The sequence below is a fragment of the Callorhinchus milii genome, unplaced genomic scaffold (assembly GCF_018977255.1).
Source record: "Callorhinchus milii isolate IMCB2004 unplaced genomic scaffold, IMCB_Cmil_1.0 Scaffold27, whole genome shotgun sequence".
NCBI classification, from domain to species: Eukaryota; Metazoa; Chordata; class Chondrichthyes; order Chimaeriformes; family Callorhinchidae; genus Callorhinchus; species Callorhinchus milii.
In genome coordinates this window covers 4,838,954-4,863,501 of record NW_024704768.1, presented here as the reverse complement: position 1 = coordinate 4,863,501, position 24,548 = coordinate 4,838,954, and the positions used below count along the sequence as shown (strand labels likewise).

Here is a 24,548-nt window from a genome sequence, read left to right as displayed (position 1 = left end):
GAGAGGAGAGGAGAGGAGAGGAGAGGAGAGGAGAGGAGAGGAGAGGAGAGGAGAGGAAGGCTGGAAGAGGGGAAGGAAGAAGGTCGGAGTGAAAAAAAAACCAAGGGCTTGTGTTATCCAGGTTGGAATAATAATTCTTGTATTTGGTATTATAATAATAATAGTAGTAGCCACATTCCTTGCATTTGATATAGGGCCTTATAGACGTCTCAAAGCGCTTCACAGAATATACTGTAAAGTGTCGTGACTGTGTGTTTTTGAGTGAAGCACTGTGTCCCAGCAGCCATGGAGTGAGCGACCAATATCATTTCGGGGATCATTGGCCAGGAGAAGAGAGGGAGAGAGGCTTGAAGGGGGAATGGGGATAAGGCAGGGCAGTGGGATACAATGGACGGCACGCTCTGAGAGTTGGGGGAGACTCAATGGGCCGAATGGCCTCCCTCTGTGCTGTCTGTGATTCTACAAAATCGTATCAGACCTGTACACAGATTGTCGATAAAACAGTGACTTCCTTATTGAGGCCCATGAGTGGGGCAGAGAGATTGAGATGATGCTGTATTGGTCTGGATGTCTGTCACGGAGTCTGACCTAACCCACACTGCACAGTACAATAGAACGCAGTTACACACTGAGCGCCTTTGATTATAACAAATCTCTTTTGTGCCAAACCCAAGGGTCAGGGTTTCTCGGTCGTGACGGATTGTGAGTAACATCTGAAATATTTCCATCGATGGCCGTGCTTTCAGCCACTACAGCCCCGAAACTCTGTCACACTCTCCCTCTGTCTCTCCCTCGCCGCCTTGCCCCCTTCCTTCCCCATCTTCAGGTCACCCCTGAAGACCTTCCTCTCCGCCACTGTCAAGCGCTCTGGGACGCTATACTCTGCATGAGGAGCGCTGTTGTTGTTTGAGACGTGTCCCCTGTTAAATATTAACATGTAAACAAAGAGAGAGAGAGAGAAGGGGAAGGGGAGAGGTGGAGGGGAGGGAAGAAGAAAAAGGGGAAGAGAGAGAGAGAGAGAGGGAGAGGTAGAAAAAGAAGGGGGGAGGAGAGAGGGAAAGGAGGAGTGGAGAGAGAAACGTCATGATTTTGCATTAAGCAGAAGGATGGAAAGGGCTGGGAACTGGGGACCACATCTGTTATCTCAGTTCATTCATTCAGATGTAATTATGAAAATATAAATGTGGGTGTATCGTGTGTGTGTGTTTATGTGCGTATCTTGTGTGTATGTGTGTATCTTATGTGTGTGTGTGTATATATGTTGTGTGGGTGTTTAATGTGTGCAAATATTCTAATGGGATATAATAGGAAATTTGCTGGAAACATTGAATTAAATTGAAATCTTTCTGCAAAGCCTTTTATTTGCCAAAAAATAGGCTATTTTGACAGCCTTACAGCCGGTTATATATATATCTCTATATACATATAGATGGAGAGATATATTTTTAATCTTAAAAAAAATACGTTGCAAGGTTTTATAATAATAATAATATTTTCTAGAATAGGGCAGTCTTTTCTGTCTATTGCACGTTAGAAATAAATGGAAAAGGAGAGGAGGTGAGAGGGAGAGAGAGAGAGTGTGAGTGAGAGAGAGGAGAGGAGGAGAGAAAGAGAGGAGGAAAAGGAAAATGCTCTTCTCTGGGCTGCGACCTTCTCATAAAACAGTAGAGAGTCCTATTGTGATCAGTGCCTTGAGATTTTATTGAGGAATAAGACGTGAAAACACAGGAGAGAGAAGGATTTTTTTATATAAAAAGAGAGAGATTTATTTTCCTTTCTCCCCCTCCCACCCCCCCACTCCATCTCCTTTTTTTGTGTGTGTGCTGTTGTCCCTGAACCATCCTCATCCACTGCAGCAAAGCAATCAGAGGACAAAGCACTATTCCTGACTGGGAATCAGAGTAAAAGGTGAGTCTGTGTGTTTTATATCCCTGACTGTGACACTGTCAAGAAAAACCTTCTGTCATTTATTACTGACTGACTGAGAAAATAGCCTGTCTCTCCCTCCCCCCCCCCACCCCCGCAAAAAAACAGGATTAGATATGGCTGGGGTTATACATAGGAACATCCCCCCTCTCCCCACCCCCAACCACACACACACAAATGTTATTTGCAAAACAGCTTGAATTAATTAATGATGGTTTATTTTGAGTGCTGCGGTGTGTGGGGGTGTCATTGGCATTGACAGTGCATCGCATGAGAGACAGAGAGAGAGAGAGAGAGAGATGGACAGATCGAGAGATGGACAGATAGAGAGATACAGAGAGAGAGAGAGATGGACAGATAGAGAGATACAGAGAGAGGGAGACCGTCTTGGGGAATCCTCATGATTTGCGTAAACCCTGCAGCTTAGGAAGTGAGTAAGAGGCAGATTATTGCCGGCTCGCGTCCTGTGCTGAGATGTACCCCCCCCCTTAAAAAATCTCCTTAAATACCATTGTATTTGTGTCTTGCGGCAGCCTGGCTCAGGGGAGAGAGGTCTCACCTCTTGGGTTCCCGCCTCTGGGTTGGGACTTGGAATCGTACAAAGTCTAAGCGGATACTCCAATGCAGCGCTGGGGGTGGGGTGCACTGTTGGAGGTGCCGTCCTTGGGGGGAGATGTCGATCTGAGGCAGTGGCTGCCCAGGTGGACGGACGTTAAAGATCCCGCGGCTGTTTGCTGTTCTCGAATTGGTTTTGCGTTTCAACCACGGCCTGCTCCACCCCCCACCCACCCCCACCCACCCCCACCCCTCACCCCACACCCACCCCCCACCCCACATCGTGCCAGCGATTGCACCTGGTATTTCTAACCTCTCTCGTCTGCAGAATGCGTCAGTTCCGGAAGGTTCTGTGCTGCCTGTTGGCTGTGACTGTCCCTCTGGCACTTTTCTTCCTCTGCCCCTGGACCCTGAGACCTTACCATGTGGTGGACGTGAAGTACAAACCTCTGGCCGTCCCCGGGAACCTTCTAGAACACGAGCCGTGGGCGCCTTCCGCCAAATACGAGCACATATCCTTCAAAGTGAAGGGGTCGGTCGCTGGGTGAGTGTCTGTCTCTGTTTGGATAGTCCAGTGGCTCAGGGGTCAGAGCCCCCGCCTCACAGGCGAGAGAGGACCCGGGTTCGATTCCCTCCCTCTCGCCCTGCCCCTCGCCCTGCCCCTCGCCCTACCCCTCGGGCTGCCCCTCGCCCTTCCCCTTTGCCCTGCCCCTTTGCCCTGCCCCTTGCCATCCCCCTCGCCTTGCCCCTTGCCCTGCCTCTCGCCCTGCTCCTCACCCTGCCCCTCGCCGTGCCCCTCGCCCTGCCCCTCACGCTGCCCCTCACACTCTCTCTCCTCAGGCTCCTGGCGAGGAACGAGTGTCGCTGTGAGCCAGAGGAGCCTGTGGTCAGTCTGCCTTTCTCTGGCCGTCTCTTCCGTGGAGTGTCTGCGCGGCACTTCACACACGTCTTCAACCCCGAGGAACTGGAGGCAGTGAAGCGAAGGCGACAGGAGGAGTATCAGCGCTTCCTACAGCGGTTCGTGCCCACGTGTCACCCCGGCTCAGTCAGAAGGTTGTGGAGTCCTGTAGCTCAGGGGTTAGAGCCCTCGACTCGCAAGCAAGAGAGAGAGGACCCGGGTTCCCGGGCGGGTTGGGGTGAAACCATAGGCACGTTTGCTTACGCCGTGCACACACACACACACACACACACACCATACACACCATACACACCACACACACATCATACACACACACCACACACACACACTGTTTACCAGCAGTCAGTAGGAACCCACTTGATAGTGGATAATAACACCTCCCAACAAAAAAAATAATAATAATTTGGTCACTCAATCCATGACTGTTTGTGGACGTCACTGGGCGCAATTGGCTGCTGCGTTTCGCCCACAAAGTACACAGTCACTACGCTTTGGCATATCCAGTGAAGCGCTTTGAGACGTCTCAACCACCTGATAATGCAAGGATTATGTCTATAGTAAATGGTCCAAGTCTCTGACTGACCTGTGGCTTCTCTCTGTGCAGGTCCCAGTCTCCTGCGGATGTGCTGATCATCGCTAAACCCAATGCCCCCCTGGGGTACCCTACACAGGGGGTGGAAGTGCGGCCACTCAAAACCATCGTCATCCCAGGTCAGGATCCATTGATTTATTTATTGAGGGGAGGAGGGGGCAGCGGGTGGATGGGTGTCTGGACCCTGAGACCCCATCGCCGTCGCTTTAAAGTCTCCAAACCCAGCTGAGAATTCCAGGCAGGTGGTGGGGTCCCAGGGCTTTGTTGGGGTCAGCAGTAACTTACCTCAAAATCTGGGGGTTGGGGCAGGCTCACTCTGAGCCCCGACTTGTCGAGGTTCACTCTCTATTCTCTGCGGCTTCCTTTGCAGGTCTGAGCTTACAAACCCCATTCATGGAACTGTACCGGGTAAGTCCCCCGGGACGGTGTGTGTGTGTGTGTGTGTGTGGGCGGGTGGGGAGGGTTTTGGACGGTTGCATTTGGGTGCGTTCATTCAGACGGAAAGACACTGGATGGTTTTGGGCAGTCCATGGGTCAGTTGTATGATTTGGTGCAGGGGTTGGGGGGTGGGGGGTTTCAGATAGATGGACAGTCAGTTGGGTGGGTTGGGATGGTGGATGTTCAGATGGACAGACAGTGAGTGTGTGGGTGGGTTTCGGGGTTGGGACAGTTGGGTTGGTTGTGGACTCCTTTCTCCTGGTGTCTCCCGACGGGAGCTTATTAAAACCCTAATATTGGGCTCTTCCTCAGACTCACTAAACCAGGGGGCAATCTAGGCTTTCGGTTTGACCCCCAGCTGTCCTTCCTCCCCCACATCCACTGTTAAGTGCTCTGAGACGCTGCACTGGGTGGATGGGGAGATATATGTGCAAGTTGTTGTTGTTATTAAACCCCGATATCGATTCTCAGGTCAACCTGACGGCCTCCCTGGGCTGTCTGGATGTGGCGGCGGAGGTTGCGGGGGTAAAGGTCGAAGGCGAAGGTGGGACACACCTGTCTCTGTCCAGCTCCCAACTGGACAACCTGAACCGTCAACTGCAATTCCTCACCTACACCAACACGGTCTTCCACCCCAACACGGCCGACACCGGTGAGAACCTGACTGGCAACACGGGGCGGGAGGGGGGTGTTGGTGTGTGGGTTCGGCTGTGCAGTGTGCGTTAGGTTGAGCGTTGGGCTGTGTGCGTTGGTGTGTGTGTTTGTGTGTGTTGTGGGATGTGTGTGTGTTGGAGTGTGTGTGTGTGTGTGTTGGGGGGTGTGTGTGTTGGGGTGTGTGTGTGTTGGGGTGTGTGTGTGTTGGGGTGTGTTTTTCCTGTCTCAGCGCTGTGTGTGTTTGATGTTACAGTGCAGTTTGACAGTGAGGAACACTCAGCCTCTTTCACCATCAAAATCCGTCATGTCTCTGTCCCCAAGCTTTACATCTCCGCGGAGCAATCAGGTGAGGGTGGGGGCGGGGGGAGGGGGTATGGGGTGGTGGGGGGGTTTACTGCGCCTTCCATGTCGAGAGGACATCACAAAGTGCTTGACACTGCGGGGAGGGAGGGAGTGGGGAGGGAGGGTAGGAGGGAGGGAGGGAGAGGGGGAGGGAGAGAAGATGAACCAAAACCTTGGTCAAAAGAGGAAGGTTTTGAGACAGACCTTAATCGAGGGGAGGGAGAGAGGGAGCGAGGCGGAGGGACTTTGTGATGGAGTTTGGGAAAGAGGCGACAGACTGCCTGAAAAACCACCAGTTAATAATAATAATCCTTGCATTTGATACAGCGCTTTTCATGTCTTCTAAACATCTCAAAGAGCTTCACAGAATAGACTGTAAAGTGAATTGACTGTATGTTTTTTGGGCGAAACACTCAACCCACGGCTGTTTGCGGGGACACTGCTGTGTGCAATCGGCTGCCGCGTTTCGCCCACAAAACACACAGTCAATTCACTTTACAGTGTATCCTGTGAAGCGCTTTGAGACGTCTCGAAGAGATGATAAGGCACTGTTTCAAACGTAAGGATTATTATTATCATAACATACACACACATACAGACACACACACACACACACCAACAGCAACAGACACACACACACCAACACACACACACACCAACATACTCACACACACCAACACACACACACACCAACAGCAACACACACATTACACACACACCAACACACACACACACACCAACGCACACACACACTCGCGCACACACAGAATGTGGAGGGATTTGAAGGTGAGAACGAGGATCTCGAACTCGATCCCAACTCTTCCCCCTGTGCCTCAGGCTATAACATCAGTGCGCTGGTCACCATAGCCACCAAGACGTTCCTGAGGTATGGGAAGCTGAGGGAGATGATCGACAGCGTCAGGAAATATTACCCCGAAGTCACCATCATCGTGGCCGACGACAGCGATAAACCAGAGAGGATCCAGGGAGCTTTCATCGAGCATTACATCATGCCGTTTGGCAAGGTTAGCCGGAGGGTTGGGCTCAGTCGCTCTCACACTCGGCTCTGGGGCTGAAAGGGTTTTTTTTTATGGTAATGTCAACAATCATATAATAATTTGACGCTCAAACTGGTTTTACGGGACCTTCCAGGTCGGGAGGACATCCTGGAGCACTCTTCTAATAATGGTAATAATAATAATCATATTATGACCTTATGACTTCCACGTCGCCTCCCGACGTGAAAGGCGCTCTATAAATGGAATCTTGTTGTTGTTGTTTATGACCTGGTTGAGACCTCTCAAAGTGCTTCACAGGTTAAGTGTAGTGACTGGGTGTTTTGCGGGTTTGTGCAGGGCTGGTTTGCTGGACGTAACTTGGCCATTTCCCAGGTCACAACCAAATACCTCCTGTGGGTTGATGATGATTTTATCTTCACGACGGAGACCAGGATTGACAAGCTGGTCGATATTTTAGAGAGAACCACCTTGGATCTGGTAAGGAGCTTCCTTTCCCTCTTTCATTCCCTTCTCTCTCTCTCTCTCTCTCGTTCTCTTCTCTTTTTCTTTCCCCCTTTCTCTCCTCCTTCTGACTGTGTCTGATACCAAATGGTAATAATGGCGTTCTCATTTCTGAGCGTATTATCACTTCAATTTCTGTTTGAAATTTGTTAACATCTCAATCAGCCCAGGGTCCGACCAGTCACTGGGGGCAGGGAATCCTCCGCCTCAGCTCCTGTTAACCCTGCAGCCAAAGCCCTAACTAACGGGGAGGGGGGTCCAAGCTGGACAAGCAGCGGGAAATCCTTATGGTTCGTACTTACGGTCTCCCTCTCCCCCCAGCTCAGGGTCAGACTCTGTCAAGGGGCTCTGGGACCCTACCTCTCATGAAGGGGGCTGTGTTCGTGCATGTTGTTGTTGTTGTTGTAGACCGGGACTGATCTGTGGCTGCGTCTCCCAGTTAAGATATAGCACGTTAGGGATATTCTGACGCTGTGTTGCTGTTGCCCCCTCGTGCGGCAGGTGGGGGGGGCCGTGCGGGAGAAGACGGGGATGACCACCACATTCCGGCACCAGATCAGCGTGGAGCCGGGGGGCGAGGAGGGGGATTGTCTGCACACGTGGCCGGGTTATTACCACACGCTGGAGGGATTCCCACACTGTGTGGTGACCGATGGAGTCGTCAACTTCTTCCTGGCTCGCACCGACCAGGTGCAAAGAGTGGGGTTCGACCCCCGCCTGACCAGGGTGGCTCATTCAGGTGAGGATCGGGAGGGAAAGGGGGAAAGGGGGGAGGGGTGGCGCGGGGCGCGGGGGGGAATTTCAGTGCCCGAGGAGGGAGGAGCATTCCAATTGCATTGTTTCATTGGGGGAGGTTGGAATTATTCACAGTACTTCTATCCGGGGCGGTGGAGGGAGGGGGTTCGATTACGGTCATTATTATTATAATAATAATTCTGGTATTTGACCCGGTACCTTATCCCGTCTTCGAGACGTCTCAAAGCGCTTCACAGGCACACTCTATAAAGTGTAGTGACCGTGTATTTCATGGGCGAAACTCGGCAGACAATTGCACACAGCAGCGTTATTATTTTTTGGAGGGCTTATTGATTCCGGAAAGTGATCCACCGATTGACTAACGAGCGGGTTCCTACTTACTGTAGGTAAACATGCGCATGTGTGTGTGTGTGTCTGTGTCTGAGTGTGTGTCTGAGTGTGTGTCTGTGTATGTGTGCGTGTGTGTATGTGCGCGTGTGTATGTGTGTCTATGTCAGTATGTGTTGAGTAAGAAACTTGCCTAAGGTTTCTCCCTTAATCGAACCCAGGTTCTCTCGCTCGCTTGCGAGGCGAGTCCGCTAACCCCAACGCTACAGTCTTGGGGTTATTGTCCCCTGTGACCTGCGTTTCCTCCTCCCCCAGAGTTCTTCATCGACGGGCTGGGGGTGCTGCACGTGGCCTCTTGCCATCACGTGACCGTGGATCACGCCCCGAAGATCAAGCTGCCCTGGTCCCAACCCGACCAGAGGGAGAAGACATACAACGAGTTCCGTTATCCCAAGTCCTCAGCAGCCAATGTCAGGCTCCAGCACAGCCTGTTTTACCTGAAGAACAGGTTCCAATGCATGATGAAGGGCTGACCAGAGCCCAGACCAGAGCCCAGACCAGACCAGAGCCCAGACCAGACCAGAGCCCAGACCAGACCAGCCCTTCCTTTATAGACAACAAGACTCCAAACCGTTGACTGTTGTGTTTCACCTCAACGCTTGCAGAAGCAGAGACGAGCAGACATTGAGTTTGCAGGACTTATAGAGTTGGGTTTAACTGAAGCACGGAGACTGCTAACTAACATTGTGATGCTTGGCTCCCCCACCCCCCCACCCACCCCCACCCACCGTGCTTTCTCTCTGGCTGCCGGGTGGGGGACAGGGGAGAGCAGGGCTTGGGGCATCTGATACACAATTCTCTCCCCGTAATTCATTAGAAAGTTTGAAAGTAACGTTACTCTAATTCTGGGGTCAGTCTAAGTGTCTATAAACTCTCCGCTCCCCCCAACCCCATTAAAAATAATTTTAAAAAATCCCTAAAATATCCCTCTAGTGTAGATGGAATTCATGTCTGATTTGCATACTCTTTAAGTATTGGGTTTCCATATGTGTCAGACATTCAACTGGAATTGAAGGCAGCCAGGATCTTACAGGGGGAGCTCAACAGAACAAACAGGTGGGCTGATCAGTGGCAAATGAAGTTTAATTCAGTCAAAAGTAGGCAACAGGATATAAAGTCACTACACTTCACAGTAAAAACTCTGTGAAATGCTTTGAGACATTTTGACTACCTAATAGGATGCTATATCAAAAAGAGAACTAAGCCCAACAACGATAATAATATGTGCATTTGATATAGCAGCTTATCGCATCTTCGAGACATCTCACAGTGCTGTACAGTGAATTGACTATATGTTTTGTTGGCAAAACATAGCAGCCAATTGGGCACATCAGTGTCCCACAAACAGTCTTGGAGTGACTGACCAAATAATTATTTTATTTATTTTGAAGGGATTATTACCCCCCAGAAAAGTGATCTGCCAGTCGACTAACAACCAGGTTGCCAGGTACACAGAGTGTGGAGTAAGGAAACTTGCCTAAGGTTTCGGTCTGTCCCGCCCGGGAATCAAACTCGGGTCCTCTCGCTTGAGAGCCGAAGGCTGTAACCACTACGGGAAGAGAATCCACTAAGTGGCGACTCATTGAAGTTGAATTGGAAAAACCAAAGAACCAATAATAATAATAATAATAATAACAATAATAATAACAATAATTGATCCTGAAGATTACCTTCACGTAAATGAACCTCCCAGTTTGGTAATGAGCCACTTGACGTTGCTGGACTAGATTTCCAGAAAGTCCTTGTCAAAGTACCACATGAGGGGCCCCTTCACTACAGCTGAGCTCTTCCTCAAACAGCACTTTGTATCTTCTCTCTGACTGACATGGGATCCATGTTACCCAGAAACCAATCCTTAGTTTAATCCTTCGGCGACTTAGACTTAAGCCGAGACATCCTAAGGAGAGTGGGGGTGTGGGGGGGGGGTTTGCGAAATGTGGCTGTGAATTAGAAATGTTGTGGAACTCCGCACGGGGTGTGGGATCTGACAAAGCTTCTAGTTGGGGAGGGAGGCAGCGTTACTGAGTGGGGGGTTCAACTAATGCAGATTAAATGCCGCTCATTTCGTTTTAATAGCCCCGTGCATTATTGTATCTGTGAGTGTGTGAGAGAGAGTGAGTGTGTGAGTGGAGATGTGTGTGCACACAAGGGTGGTGGGTGGTGTGTTTGTGATGGGGTGTGGGAGTGGGTGGGGCTGTGGGGAAGGGTGGATGGAGGTGGGTAGGTTTGGTGGGTGTGTTGGGGGGGAGCAGGTGTGGTGTATGTGTGTGTGTGTGTGGCGGGGTGGGTGGGGGGGTGGGTGGGGGGGTGGGTGGGTGGGGGGGTGAGTGGGAGGATGTGTTTAATGATCCTTATATTTGATACAGCGTCTCAAAGCGCTTCACAGGATTTTACTGTCAAGTGCAGCGACTGTGGTTTTGTAGGCCATGGCGGCAGCCAATCTGAGCACAGCAACGGCCATGGAGTGGGGGGGGTGGGGGACGGCAGACAGGACTTTGTGAGAAACCAGGGCTGTTCAGTCTTGAGAGAAGACGATTCGGAGGTGAGCGAGGACCTAGGGAGGTGGGTGACATTGTGAATGGGATAGAGAAAGTAAACCCAGATCATTGCTCTCCGATGCCGCGCGACAGCAGAACAAGAGGACACAGGTTTCGAGTTTTAAAGGGGCGATTTCAGGAATTCATTAATGATAATAATAATAATGATAATCCTCCGATTTGGTGCAGTTCCTTATCACTGAGAAGGCGATTTGTGCACCTCAGGGTCTTTCACATAAAAAGCCATTTGTAAACGATGCTCTCTCTCACTCTCTCTCTCTCTCTCTCTCTCACTCTCTCTCTCTCTCTTTATTTATCTGTTCATCGTTACCCAGAAATATAATAGGAAGGCTATCAAGTTAGAAAAATGTGAAGGAGAAGTAATTCGACAGAACAGGAATGGACCAAACACAGCACCAGCCGAGGGGATATTCCTGCTATTATGCAATTCATGCTTCAGGTATTATTACTGAAGGGATATTTGAGGGATGGACAGCATAAAAGCATAAAATAATAATGATAATAATCCTGGCATTTGATGCAGCTCTTCATCACATCTTCGAGATGTCTCAAAGCCGTTCACAGGTTATACTGTAAGAAGGAAAGTGACGGTATATCTTGTGGTCAAAACGTGGCAGTCAATCGCGCACAGCAGCGTCCCACAAAGTTATTATTTGTTTATTTCTTTATTTTTGAAGGGATTATTATCCCCGGAAAAGCGATCCACCAGTCAACTGACAACTGGGTTCCTACTTACTGCTGTAAACAGAGGGGTATGTGTGTGTGTCTTGTGGGTGGAGTAATGAAACCTGCCCAAGGTTTCGCCCTGCCCAGAAATTGAAACCAGGTCCTCTTTCCTTTGAGGTGAGTGTATTAACCACTGAACTACGGGAAATATTATAAAACATTATAATGACAGAGCCTTTCATGTTGGAAGGACGTCTCACAGGACTTAACTCACACACATGCACTCACTCACTCACTCACTCACACGCTCACAAGACACTAATGTGCTCTCCGCACAGAATGAGGAGGAACAGAGGTCTAAGACAGGTGTGTGAAGGGTGTGTAGGGTGAACATGTGTGTGAAAGGTGGGGGGTGGGAATCTGAGTGTGTAGGATGGCTGTGTGTGTGAGTGTGTTGGGGCGAGGGGGGGTGCTCTGGGTGCGTGTGTGGCGTGGGGAGTGCTCTGGGTGTGTGGGAGTGTGCTCTGAGTGTCTGTGTGTGGGGGGGTGTAGATGTGAGTGTGATGTGTGGTGGGGGTGGGGGGTGCTCTGGGTGTGTGCATGGGAGGCGGGGGTAGGTGTGAGTGTGTGTGGGGGTGGTGTGCTCTGGGTGTGTGTGGGGTGGGAGGCGGGGTAGTGTGAGTGTGTGTGGGGGTGGTGTGCTCTGGGTGTGTGTGGGGGGGGGGGATGCTCTGGGTGTGTGGGGGGTGGTGCTCGGAGTGTGTTTGTGCGGGTGTGTGTGGAGGAGTACTCTGGGTGTGTGGGGGTGGGGTGCTCTGGTTGTGTGTGGGGGGGTGGGGTGCTCTGGGTGTGTGTGTGGGGGGGTGGGGTGCTCTGGGTGTGTGTGTGGGGGTGGGGTGCTCTGGGTGTGTGTGTGGGGGTGGGGTGCTCTGGGTGTGTGTGTGTGTGGGGTGCTCTGGTTGTGTGTGGGGGTGGGGTGCTCTGGTTGTGTGTGGGTGGGGGGGTGCTCTGGGTGTGTGTGGGTGGGGGAGTGCTCTGGGTGTGTGTGCGGTGCTCTGGGTGTGTGTGGGTGGGGTTGTGCTCTGGGTGTGTGTGGGGGGGGTGCTCTGGGTGTGTGTGGGTGGGCGGTGCTCTGGTTGTGTGTGGGGGTGGGGTGCTCTGGTTGTGTGTGGGTGGGGGGTACTCTGGGTGTGTGTGGGCGGTGCTCTGGGTGTGTGGGTGGGGGGGTGCTCTGTGTGTGTGGGGGGGGGGGTGCTCTGGGTGTGTGTGGGGGGGGGTGCTCTGGGTGTGTGTGTGGGGGGGTGCTCTGGGTGTGTGTGTGGGGGGTGGTGCTCGGAGTGTGTTTGTGCGGGTGTGTGTGGAGGAGTACTCTGGGTGTGTGGGTTGGGGGGGGGGAATGTGAGTGTATAGGGGATTGGAGGCCAACAAACATAATTGGCAAAACTTCCTAAGTTTCTGACTGTTGAGTCATATGCTGGTTCTGATTTTTTGAACATAACTAGAAACAGGAGGAGGCCATTCAGCCGTTCTATTAGACCGCGGCTGATCTGCACCTCAACTCCGAATTACCCGCCTTCGCCCCGTAACCCTCAATCCCCTGACCTGACAACCCTCTCTCCACCCCAGACTGCACCGTGTGGATGGATCCGGACAGAATCCACAGCCCTTTTGGGGGACGAGTTCCGTTTTCCCATTTCCCTCCGTGCGGATGGAGGTGCTCCTGATTTCTCTGCCGCGTGGCCCGGCTCCAATTCTTAACAGATAATGTCCATTGTTCTGTGTTCCACTCCCTCCGGGGAAATAGTTCCTCTGGAGCTGCCCCTATCGAATCCCTTTCTGATTTGAAACAGAGCAATCAACCTTCTGAACTCAAGGGAGTCCGACAACGATGACGATAATAATAATGATGATAACAATAATCCTTTGGCGGTTGACCTCCATCGCTTCTTCGCCACGTCTCAAAGGATACGCGGTGAAGTGTAGTGACTGTGCGTTTTCTGGGCGAAACCCGGCAGCGAGTCGCTCGCCAACAGTCGGTGCTTTGAAGTCATCCAAATTTTTTTATTAGTTTATGTTCTTAAACGACAGGTTCGGGCAATGTGGTCAATGTGGGGGTTTAACCCTTTGAGCGCTGGAGACATTTCGGTCGCCGTCTGGAGACCGACCTTCAGCCCCAGAGCTCAGCCCCGGACCTTGTTCCAGGTTCCCTGAGCGGCCACACCAGTTAATAGCAAACCTGACACCCGACGCAACGTCTTTCATGTTGAGAGGCGACACAGTCGCAGTCACAGAGCTGCGGTGCAGTGTGTGTTTTGTGGGTGAAAACGGGTCAATCAACTGCGTTTGGGGGAACAACTCCTCACAACCGACTGCGGAGCCACTGACCGGTTTTATTCGGATGGGGATAAGGACACTGCGAGAGAAAGAGAGAGAGAGAGAGAGAGTAAGAAAGAGGATCATCTCTCTCTCTCTCTCTGTCTCTCTCTGTCTCTCTCTCTCTCTCTGAGTTAGTGCTGTGGAATCTTTAAGGGGTGAACCAGGATTTTACCGTCAAGTGAGAGCCCGAACTGTGCGCTTTGGAGGCGAAGTGCATCCCATCCGCTGCTGTTTGGCGGCTGTGCGGCCGCGGGGAGTGGTGGTGGGACCTGTGGACATCTTTGGATTCTGGGGTTGTCGATGTAACCTTAAAGCAGGAAGTTACCAAATCTCTACCACATTGCTCCAGTGCCTTGGAATCTGCTCACAGTGAGGTCCAGGAAAACCCTCCTGTGGAACCCTTCCCTCTCTTGGCCTCTCCTGTCCCGTCCCGTCCCGTCCTGTCCTGAAGGTGAGACACAGAAGGGCGAGTAAAGTAAATATTGTGTTGATCTACGGTTTATCTACGTCTGGGAATGGTTTACAACTGTCGTGGATAAACGACGCAATGGAATTCACTTTCTCTCTCTCTCTCACACTCTCTCTTTCTCTCTCTCTCTCACTCCCCCCCTCTCTCTCTCTCACTCTCTCTCTCTCAGAGGTACGATTGCTTCTGTTTCTGTTTCGACATTTAATAAGGATAATGATGATAATAATCCTTTGCTTTCGGTCCGTTGCCTCATCGCGACTTCGAGACGTCCCAAAGCGCTTCACAGGATACACTGCCAAGTGAATTAACTGTATATTTTGTGGGCGAAACACAGCAGCCAATTGCGCACCAGCGACGTCCCCACAAATGGTGCTCTTGACGTGGGACACACTAAACGGGGTCCGGTACAAGGCGCTGGGACATTCCTCCTGATGTGCGAGACACTGTGTAAATGTCATAATAATAATAATAATAATAATAATCCTTGTATTTGATACAGCGCTGTTCACGTCGGGAGGACGTCCCAAAGCGCTTCACAGAACACACTGTAAAGTGAATTGACTGTATATTTGTGGGCGAACGCGGCAGCCAATTGCGCACAGCAATGTCCCACAAACAGTCGTAGATTGAAAATGACCAATTTATTATTGTTTTGGTTTTGGAGGATTATTATTAGGCTCTGTGTGGAGTAAGGAAACTTGCCCAAGGTTTCGCCCTCTGCCTGGAATTGAACTCTCTCGCTTGCAAAGCGAGTGCTCTAACCACTGAGCCACAGGACTCCACGAGTCATGTATTGTTGTTGTTGTTGTTGTGGTTTGTGGCTGTTCAATTTGCTGCAACAATGATTTGTGTTCATGTTGGATCTTTCTAACATAAATTCTGTGCTGAAAAGGGCTGCAATGTTCCCCTTGAGTTGAGAGCCACCAGGCACCGGGTTAAGAATTATTCTCATACCTTAGTTATTTATAAACAGTGCCTTGTAGGTTCAACCTCAGTTTAGTAGTTAGAGAGTACTCCTCGCGAGCGAGAGGAACCGGTTTGGATTCCCGGGCCGTGAAACCTCAGGCCAGATTCCTTACTCCACACTCCCCTGTTTATCAGGCAGTAAGTAGGGACCTGGCAGTTAGTCGATTGGGGGAAACCACTGAATTAAATAAATGCATAATAATAATTTGGTCGCTCAATCCGTGACTGTTTGTGGGGACGCTGCTGTGTGCAATCGGCTGCTGCGTTTCGTCCACACAATACATCATTCGGATTTTGTGCTTCAAAATAGTGTGATTTATCAGCGATAACGATATGAGGAGCGATAAGGTTGATCTGAAGGCCAATAACATACGATTCTTAATTTCATGAGGGGGATAAAGCTTTTATTGTAGCTGTTCTACCTAAGTTATAAATAATATATAACTTATAAAGCATATAAGTTACATATTATTTAAAGAAATTACCTGTAAGTTACACAACTCACCACCTGCGGCTTCCGCTAGACTTGTCCCTCGTGCCCTCCCTTCCACCGTTGGTGCTTTCTATCCCCCACCGCTTCGCCCCCTCCTTCCCCATCTTCAGGTCCCAACTGAAGATCTTCCTCTTCCATCACAAGCCTCACCCTCCGCCCACCCCCCCACTCCCCTCCACCTGCTCAATGTTGTGCTCCACCATTGTCCAGCTCTCTGGTCCTCTGCCCTGCGTAGGGGCACTGTGTACGAGATACAGCGTCTCAAAGCGCTTCACAGGATATACTGTAAAGTGCAATGACTGTGCATTTTGTGGGCGAAACGCGGCAGCCGATTGCGCACAGCAGCGTCCCCACAAACAGCTGTGGATTGAGCGACTAAATTATTATTATGCATTTATTTAATTTAAAGAGATTATTACCTCCGGAAAGTCATCTTCCAATCGAATAACAAGCGGGTTCCTACTGACTGCTGGGAAGCTCCGGCGTGTGTGTGGAGGTGTGTGCGTGTGTGTGTGTGTGTGGGGGGGGGGTGGCGGTGCGTGTGGGGAGGAAGGAGGCGAGGGCTCTGACCACTGAGCTACAGGGGACACCACAATGTCAGTGGCCTCAGGGTGAGAGCAAACCCATTCTGTCTGAACTCACTGGGAGCTGTGGAATCCAAGGCATGTGACAGCTGCGCTATGAGTCAGTAACCAACTGGGGTGGGGGGTGTGGGAGGGGGAAGGGGGAGCGAGGCACAGGGTCGGGCGGAGGCAGAAGTGAAACAAATGCCTGGCTCACTCCCCAGACAGCTCCGCACTGACTCCATGTAAAACCCGCTGTATGGTCGGTAGACATGAGGTGATGATTGAAACAACTACAGAGAAAAGAGAACTGTTCACTGTCCACAAGGCTTGGGGGTGGGGGGGGCGGGGGGGAAGGGAGGGGGGGGAGCCCAGAGTATGCATCGGGGGTAAGGATTTCCTGTCCCCAGTGTGAGATAACCGTATCTGGCTCCACACAACCATCCCCACTGATAATGTTAACGACTTACTTCGGGTTACACAATAACTGGTTTGGTTACATGTTATTCAGAATTCAGATATGATCTGATATCAACAACGCTGCACAGAACTAACACAAACCACGCGTTAGAACTTTTTTTTCTTTGTTTCGATAGAAAAACCTTCTCTAAGCTTCACTGGAGGACTTAACAGCTTGAAGTTCAACTCGCCTCCCTCCCTCCCTCCATTCTATCAGTTTAATATAAATAGATTTAAGATCATTGGCAAAAGAACCAGAGGGGAGAACAGGTGGAGGAGAAACTTTTTTTTAAACCAGAGGCTCGTTACGGGCTGGAACTCGCTGCCTGAGAGGCGGGTGGCGGAAGCAGATTCAATAGTAAGTTTCAAAAGGGAATGGGATAGGGATGTGAAAAGGAACAACGTGCAGGGCTTTGGGGGTAACGGAGGGGGAGAGAGTGGGACTAGTTGGTGGCTCTTTCAAAGGCCCGATGGGCCGAATGGCCTCCTTCTGTGCCGTAAGATTCTATGAAACTATTCTACGTGATCTTACATTTAAGGACCGTGTGGGTGGAAATGATCTCGTTTAGATCAGCTCGCGTGACCAGATGATGATTAAAAGAGGAAAAGAGTCTAAAATGTGGATTATTCACTGGGTAAAATACATTTCCCCATCGTGTCTGTGCTGGGGCTCCCCCATTGGAGCTCTTTACTGTAACCCCATTTCCTGCTCTCTCGCTCGCTCTCTCTCTCCATCGTGTCTGTGCTGAGGCTCGCCCACCAGACCTCTTTACTGTAACCCCATTTGCTGCTCTCTCGCTCGCTCTCTCTCACTCTCTTTCTCCATTCTGCCTGTGCTGGGTGTTGCCCAAGAAATAGTCAATTCACTTTACAGTATATTCTGTGAAGGGCTTTGAGACCTCTCGAAGACGTGATAAGGCGCTGTGTCAAATGTAAGGTTTATTATATTATTATTATTATCAATCGAGACTTCAGGGCTGTGAAATTCTAATTCCGGATTTCATGCAAATCCTCCTCGTTCTCACCGCGGTTATTATTCTATTTTTGTGAAAAGGAAACACATGGTTTTCCTTTCTTCCTTTGCAGAATGCGTTTGGTGAAGACACTGACTTGCACCGTTGTGGTTGTGGTTCTGTGTCTGTTTATCCTGAGTTACCTGCTTCCCGGGAAAACTGTGGACATCAGGTACCAAAGCAGCGGTAGTCACAGCACTCACCTGGAGGAGGATCTGTCGGACAGTCAAGACAAATACAAGCACATCGCTTACAGCAGGAAAGAGTCAGTGGTTCGGTCAGTCCATCATTGCTGCTTCCTCTTGTTTTACAACTCGATGCAATACAACTTTATTATTTTATTATTTTGTTGGTCGGCCGGGTGGGTGGGTGGGTGGGTGGGTGTCTGACGGAAACCCATCACCGTTGCCTAAGAGTCTCCAAACCCTACTGAGAATTCCCCACATCCCACCCACACCTGGGAACCCCAGAGAGAGATTGTTGGAATGGAATTCTCTCTCTCTCTCTCTCTCTCTCTCTCTCACTTTCTCTCTCTCTTTCCCTGGAGAGACGCCCCCTGCTTACCAAATTACCAGAGAGTATTAGGTGCAGGTTCGCCAGTGTGGGTGGGGGGGAGCCCAGAGTGTGGGTTGGGGGTAACTGCTGGAGTCTAACCAGCTAAATCCACACATAGCTCGGCCATTGAGAGACAGAGAGTAAGGGAGAGCGCTTTCTGGCCAAGCTTTCCCGCTGCTTGTCCAGCTAGGACCACCCTCCCTGTTGGTTGGTTGGTTGGGTGGGTGGGTGGTTGGTGTGTGGGTGCTTTGGCTGCAGGGTGAACAGGAGCTGAGGGGGAGGATTCCCTGCCCCCAGTGACGGGTGGCTCTTCCAGGTCCTGTCGATGGATGATCCAGGCCAGCGGGGTCCTGGGTCACTGCGGACACGTTGGGCTGAATGATGTTGTGACTATAAGGTGCTGATGTGGCTTCTCTGGCAGGTTGCTGTCGGGTGCTGACTGCCGGTGTGAGCCAGACGCCTCGCTGAAGAGTCTCTTTGTTAAGAACTCGCCCCCTCAGCTCCGCGAAGCCTTCAGCGCATCGGAGCGGGAAGATGTGGAGCAGAGGAGAGAGCGGGAGTACAAGCTCTTCCTCCAGAGGTAAAACCTCTTGACAGATGTGGAGGGAGGGCCAATGCTGCCGATTGATTTTATTCAAACCCTTATTTAATTCCCTCCCTCCCTCCTTCCCTCCCTCCCTCCCTCCCTCCCTCCCTCCCTCGCTCTTTCCCTGTTTACATGTGGCTTCAGTGAGTTCTTCATTTCCAGTGGAGGAAAAGATTAACGGTATTTTTTTGGTCCCGTGTTTGACTCAGGACTAAATCTCCTGTGGACGAGCTGATAGTAGCCAAAGCCAACTCTCCGCTGGAGTTCCCCACTCAAGGGGTCGAGGTGCGACCCATGAAAACCATCTTACTGCCAGGTCAGAGTTTGTCACCTGTACATCAGCCCAAAGCCTTGGCTCTTGCCAACCTATGCTTCATACTGTCCAGAATTAAGTAAGTAGGGAGAGAATGAGGGAACGGGGTGGGACATTACTCTGCGCCACGTTTCGCCCAGAAAATCTACAGTGTATCCTGTGAAGCGCTTTGAGACATCCCAAAGATGTGATGAGGCGCTGTATCAAATCGGAAGGATTATTATTAATATTATTAATGTCAGGGATTTACAAGCTTTCAATTTCTTTTTTCTCTTGTTTTACTCAGGTTTAAGACTGAAAGCCCCACCACAGGAACTTTACAAGGTGAGATGTTTGAAGATGTTTTGGGGATGAATGTGTGTGTGTCTATATATATATATATGCGTGTGTGTGTATATATATATATATATAAATAAAAAGGTTCAGTCTGCAATTGTGTGCAATTGGCTGCTGCGTTTCATCCACAAAATAGTCAGTCAATTCACTGTATGTCGTGTGAAGTATGTCGTGGGAGCTACTTTGTCCGAGACTCCACTCTTCGGATGAAATGTTAAACCGAGTTCCGTCTGTTGAACGGATGTCAAAGATCCTGTCGGACATTGTCGAAAAGAGTCAGAAGCTCCTCTTTCTCTTTCTCCGTTCGCTCACATTGAGCTCCAACTGATGTCCTCTGTTCCACAGGTGGACGTGAAGGCAGAATTGGGGAGCTTTGATGTGGCGGCGGAGGTTGCGGGGGTAAAGGTCGAAGGCGAAGGTGGGACACACCTGTCTCTGTCCAGCTCCCAACTGGACAACCTGAACCGTCAACTGCAATTCCTCACCTACACCAACACGGTCTTCCACCCCAACACGGCCGACACCGGTGGGTAATGATAACAGTGATCACATCCCAAACAACAGCAACAATAACGGCAGTACATTACACTTACACGGCAACGTTCACGTCGGGAAGACGTACAGTGTATCCCGTGAAGCGCTTTGAGACGTCTGGAAGACGTTGATAAGGCGCTGGGTCAAATGCCAGGATTATTGTTGTTGTCTGCTGGTGTAAGGTGTGTGTTTGGGGACTGGCTGGTGGGGATGTCTCTCAGAACTCCCCTTAAACGAGCTGAAAGCTTGATGAGATAGCGCTGATTCTGTGGCTGGGAGATCGTTAACGGGAGGGTAAAGAGTGTTTCTCTCTGTGTAAAATGTGAGTGATCTGCAATTAGGTAATTGTCAGGACGAGTTACAACAATCCAGGCTCTTCACCCAGAGGCTTGGGAGGAATTATTCAAGGTCCCAAAGGACGGTTTGGGCTGGAGCTCCTTCATCACCGGTTGTGGGTTATAATTATAATAATCCTACTATTTGATACAGCGCCTCATCACGTCTTCGAGACGTCTCAAAGCCCTTCACAGAATATGCTGTGAAGTGTAGTGACTGTATATTTTGTGGGTGAAACACGGCAACCGATTGCACACAGCGACGTCCCCACAAACAGTAGATTGAGGGTCCACGTGTTTTTTTAAAGGGATTATTAGCCCTGGAAAGCGATCTGCCAACCTACTAATAGCTGAGTTCCTACTTACTGCAGATAAACAGAGGCATCTGTGTGTGTGTGTGTGTGTGTGTGTGTAGTAAGAAAACTTGCCTAATGTTTTGCCCCGACCTGCCCAGGAATCAAATCCAAGTCCTCTTGCTTGTGAGGCGAGGGCTGTAACCACTGAGCTCCACAATGATTAAACATAGTTTATGTTGAATCGTCATTTGGGGATTTTTGTGGAATCCAAACACCAACTTGTTGGGATTTGTTCACATCTTCAGTGATGTTTGTTTGGGGCCTGACTCAGACACTGTTATTGCCACCTGTGAATCAGAGAATTGTGGGTTTCAGCCCCATGTTAGGACTCGGGACTCGGATGGTCCTGTACTCTGCAGCTCTGGGGAGACCTCACTGCGCTCTGTTCAGGCGAACGCTAAAGATCCCGTGTCGATATTGGAAAAGAGACCAGAGTTTTTGTCTCTCTTTCTCTCTGTGTGTGTGTCTTGGCTGACAATCCCCCCCCGCACCCCAACTGGCTGTGTCAAATATAAAGATTATTACGATGATCGCTGAACTTGTTTCCACAATTAAACTCTTTGTGTTTGTGGCTTTAGCAGTTTCACACGAAACAGGAAGTCGGCAGCTTCAGAGCAACTGGTTTGGTTGCACGACACGGTCCCTCGGCCTCGGGTGTCAGACAATTTCCACTTGCAAAATGAATTTTAGAGTGGAGGAAGTCAGAGTATTTTTTGATTGCCAGCCGGGTGTCTGAAACGCACGGAAACCCATCACCGTGACCAGCCGGGTGTCTGACACACACGGAAACCCGTCACCGTGACCGGCCGGGTGTCTGACACACACACACGCACGGAAACCCGTCACCGTGACCGGCCGGGTGTCTGACACACACGGAAATTCATCACCGTGACCGGCCGGGTGTCTGACACACACACACGCACGGAAACCCGTCACCGTGACCGGTCGGGTGTCTGACACACACGGAAACCCGTCACCGTGACCGGCCGGGTGTCTGACACACACGGAAACCCGTCACCGTTGCTTAAGAGTCTCCAAACCCGACTGAGAAATCCCCACATCCCCCCCACACCTGGAAACCCCAGAGAGATTGTTGGAATGGAATGTGCTCTGTCTGTCTGTCTGTCTGTCTGTCTGTCTGTCTGTCTGTCTGTCTGTCTGTCTGTCTGTCTGTCTGTCTGTCTGTCTGTCTGTCTGTCTGTCTGTCTGTCTGTCTGTCTGTCTGTCTGTCTGTCTGTGTCTCTCCCCCGGAGGGACGCACCCTGTTCACCTAATTAGTTCAGGTTGGTGAGAGCCACGGCTTGGGAGGAGCACAGAGTGAACTCCTCCTGCTGGAGTGTAACCGCGTAGTTTGCCTTTCGCTGAGTACAAAGAACTTGTTGTGGGGAACGAGGGAATCCGGAGATGGATGTAATAATAATAATAATAAACCTTGCATTTGATATCGTGCCTTATCACATCCTTGAGACATCTTGAAGCACCTCACAGTGTGTATTTTGTGGGTGAAACACAGCAGCCAGTTGCGCACAGCGGTGTCCCACAAACAGCCATGGATGGAGTCATCACCTTATTCTTATATATTTTTTTTTGAAGGGATTATTACCGCCAGAAAGCGATGGTCAATCGACTAATGACCGGGTTCCTACTGGTAAACAGAGGCGTGTGTGCGGAGTAAGGAAACTTGCCAACATTTCGCCCTGACCAGGTCCTCTCGCTTGCGAGGCGAGGGCTTTAACTACTACGCTGCGAGATGGATGGATTAATTGCTGGTTTTGTGCTTTCAGTGCAATTCGAGACTGACGGACACAGGGCACAGTTTACTGTGAAAATCCGTCACCCACTCATCCCCAAACTTTACGACGTCAAGAGCCAGTCAGGTGGGTGCCCAACAGCGGGGGCTCCAAACCAGACTATCGGGGGTTTGTGTGGTGTGGTGTGAACTCTCTCTCTCTCTTTATATCTCACCCCTCCACTGGCTCCCTGTTTGCAGAACGGATCAAATTCAAAATCCTCGCTCTCACTTTCGAATCTCTCTGCTCCCTGGCACCTCCCTACCTCTCCAACCCGCTCACACCCACAAAACACACAGTCACTCCACTTTACAATGTGTCCCCTGAAGCGCTTTGAGACCTCTCGATGACATGAAAAGGCGCCGTAACAAGTGCAAGGATTATTATTGTGTGTCGCTAACTCTTCCCCCTGTGCCTCAGGCTATAACATCAGTGCGCTGGTCACCATAGCCACCAAGACGTTCCTGAGGTATGGGAAGCTGAGGGAGATGATCGACAGCGTCAGGAAATATTACCCCGACGTCACCATCATCGTGGCTGACGACAGCGATAAACCAGAGAAGATCCAGGGAGCTTTCATCGAGCATTACATCATGCCGTTTAGAAAGGTAAGTCCCTCGTTTAGATATTTGCAGGTGTGAGGCAGGAGGAGAACTTTGGAGAGAGGTTTATCAGGTCAGGGGATCAAGGGATTATGGGGGCAATGGTGGGTAATTGGAGTTGAGGTACAAATCTTAAATAGAAACATGGAACAGGCTCGAGGGGCTGAATGGCCTCCTGTTCCTATGTTCCCTGTCACTGCTTGGCGCTCAACCTATGTGTAAAGGAAGGAGTGTGTTGGGTTTTGTTTTGTGTCTCAATTAATGGACCTAACGAGGTTCTGGACTCCAATCAGGACTTGGGCTTCGAGATCCAACCCTAAGGGCTAACTGGGGACCATCCACTGGCTGATGAGCACCAGTGTCAATGGCTCTGGGACTTTACCCGCGTGAGTGACAGGCGCTGTGTAAATGCAAGTTATTGTTGTTGACTGTACTGTGTGGTTGTTGTTGTTGTGTCTGTAGTTGTTGTTGACTGTACTGTGTTGTTGTTGTGTCTGTAGTTGTTGACTGTACTGTGTTGTTGTTGTGTCTGTAGTTGTTGACTGTACTGTGTTGTTGTGTCTGTAGTTGTTGACTGTACTTTGTTGTTGTTGTGTCTGTAGTTGTTGATTGTACTGTGTTGTTGTTGTGTCTGTAGTTGTTGTTGTTGTTGACTGTGCTGTATTGTTGTTGTTGTTGTTGTGTCTGTAGTTGTTGTTGTTGTTGACTGTGCTGTGTTGTTGTTGTTGTGTCTGTAGTTGTTGTTGTTGTTGTTGACTGTGCTGTGTTGTTGTTGTTGTTGTGTCTGTAGTTGTTGTTGTTGTTGACTGTGCTGTGTTGTTGTTGTTGTTGTGTCTGTAGGGTTGGTTTGCTGGCAGGAACCTGGCCGTTTCCCAGACGAAGACCAAGTATCTTCTCTGGGTCGACGATGATTTTATCTTCACCGGAGACACCAAGATCGAGAAAATGGTGGACGTTTTAGAGAGAACAACCCTGGACATGGTGAGTGCGATCTCTCGAACCTTCGCCACGCCGCGTCTCGCCCACAAAACACACAGTCACTGCACGTTGTGGTAAATCCTGTGAAGCACTTTGAACCGGGCTCGAGAAGGGGAAAGGCACTGTATCTGACGTGAGGATTATTCATTGGATTTATATGTGGAACTTGAGGATTATAAATACTTTGCACACAATAATCCTGGCATTCGACACAGCCCCTCATCACATCTTCTGGCATTGAAGTGGGGGGGAAAGGAAGAGAAGGCAGGAGGGTCGAGCAGCTGCCGGTAACGGAGGGCACATCTCCCCACCAGGGAGAGAGAGCGAGCGAGAGGGCTGATCCTGTGTTTCTCTGTAGGTGGGGGGCTCAGTGCGGGAGGTGACCAGATTCACAGCCACCTACCGACACCAGCTGAGCGTCGAGGCCGGAGGAAAGGAAGGCGATTGTCTGGAGATCAGGAAAGGTTACTATCACACCCTGGAGGGTTTCCCCAACTGTGTGGTCGCTGAC

At 50.4% G+C, this 24,548-nt stretch overlaps 2 protein-coding genes across 6 annotated transcripts in view; both read left to right on the top strand.

Annotated features, from left to right (window-relative positions):
* Positions 1–1,089: 1,089 nt before the first annotated feature.
* Positions 1,090–8,754, top strand: LOC103189519 (beta-1,4 N-acetylgalactosaminyltransferase 1). Of its 2 annotated transcripts, XM_042344301.1 has the most exons (12): positions 1,090–1,163; positions 1,857–1,908; positions 2,810–3,025; positions 3,322–3,498; positions 4,005–4,111; positions 4,363–4,400; positions 4,902–5,082; positions 5,338–5,430; positions 6,264–6,451; positions 6,782–6,922; positions 7,448–7,685; positions 8,345–8,754. In XM_042344301.1, exons 3-12 carry the CDS (start codon positions 2,811–2,813, stop codon positions 8,560–8,562), a joined length of 1,596 nt encoding a protein of 531 aa, XP_042200235.1. In that variant the 5' UTR covers positions 1,090–1,163; positions 1,857–1,908; position 2,810; the 3' UTR covers positions 8,563–8,754. The 2 variants fall into 2 exon arrangements, with proteins under 2 accessions (XP_042200235.1, XP_042200236.1); XM_042344302.1 differs by lacking the exons at positions 1,090–1,163; positions 1,857–1,908 and adding an exon at positions 2,351–2,356.
* A 2,879-nt stretch (positions 8,755–11,633) lies between these two features.
* Positions 11,634–24,548, top strand: part of LOC103189521 (beta-1,4 N-acetylgalactosaminyltransferase 1) — a 13,951-nt gene continuing 1,036 nt past the window's right edge. Inside the window, exons 1-10 of one of the 4 annotated variants that reach the window (XM_042344397.1) lie at positions 11,634–11,679; positions 17,726–17,929; positions 18,629–18,787; positions 19,003–19,109; positions 19,393–19,430; positions 19,788–19,968; positions 22,452–22,544; positions 22,878–23,065; positions 23,900–24,040; positions 24,396–24,548. The exon at positions 24,396–24,548 is cut by the window's right edge and continues 85 nt beyond it. In XM_042344397.1, coding sequence (XP_042200331.1) covers positions 17,727–17,929; positions 18,629–18,787; positions 19,003–19,109; positions 19,393–19,430; positions 19,788–19,968; positions 22,452–22,544; positions 22,878–23,065; positions 23,900–24,040; positions 24,396–24,548 — 1,263 coding nt within the window. In that variant the 5' untranslated portion in view covers positions 11,634–11,679; position 17,726. Of the gene's footprint in view, positions 11,680–13,791; positions 14,141–16,967; positions 16,998–17,548; positions 17,572–17,725; positions 17,930–18,628; positions 18,788–19,002; positions 19,110–19,392; positions 19,431–19,787; positions 19,969–22,451; positions 22,545–22,877; positions 23,066–23,899; positions 24,041–24,395 lie in introns of those variants that run through there. The other 3 variants (XM_042344395.1, XM_042344396.1, XM_042344398.1) reach the window with 3 other exon arrangements.

Bases quoted from the DNA above. Each gene is read 5' to 3' on its own strand.
- LOC103189519 (XM_042344301.1), top strand. From the start codon at position 2,811: ATGCGTCAGTTCCGGAAGGTTCTGTGCTGCCTGTTGGCTGTGACTGTC. The intron at 4,112-4,362 runs GTCAGGATCCAT...CTTCCTTTGCAG, and splicing joins CAAAACCATCGTCATCCCAG to GTCTGAGCTTACAAACCCCA. The intron at 5,083-5,337 runs GTGAGAACCTGA...TTGATGTTACAG, and splicing joins CCCCAACACGGCCGACACCG to TGCAGTTTGACAGTGAGGAA.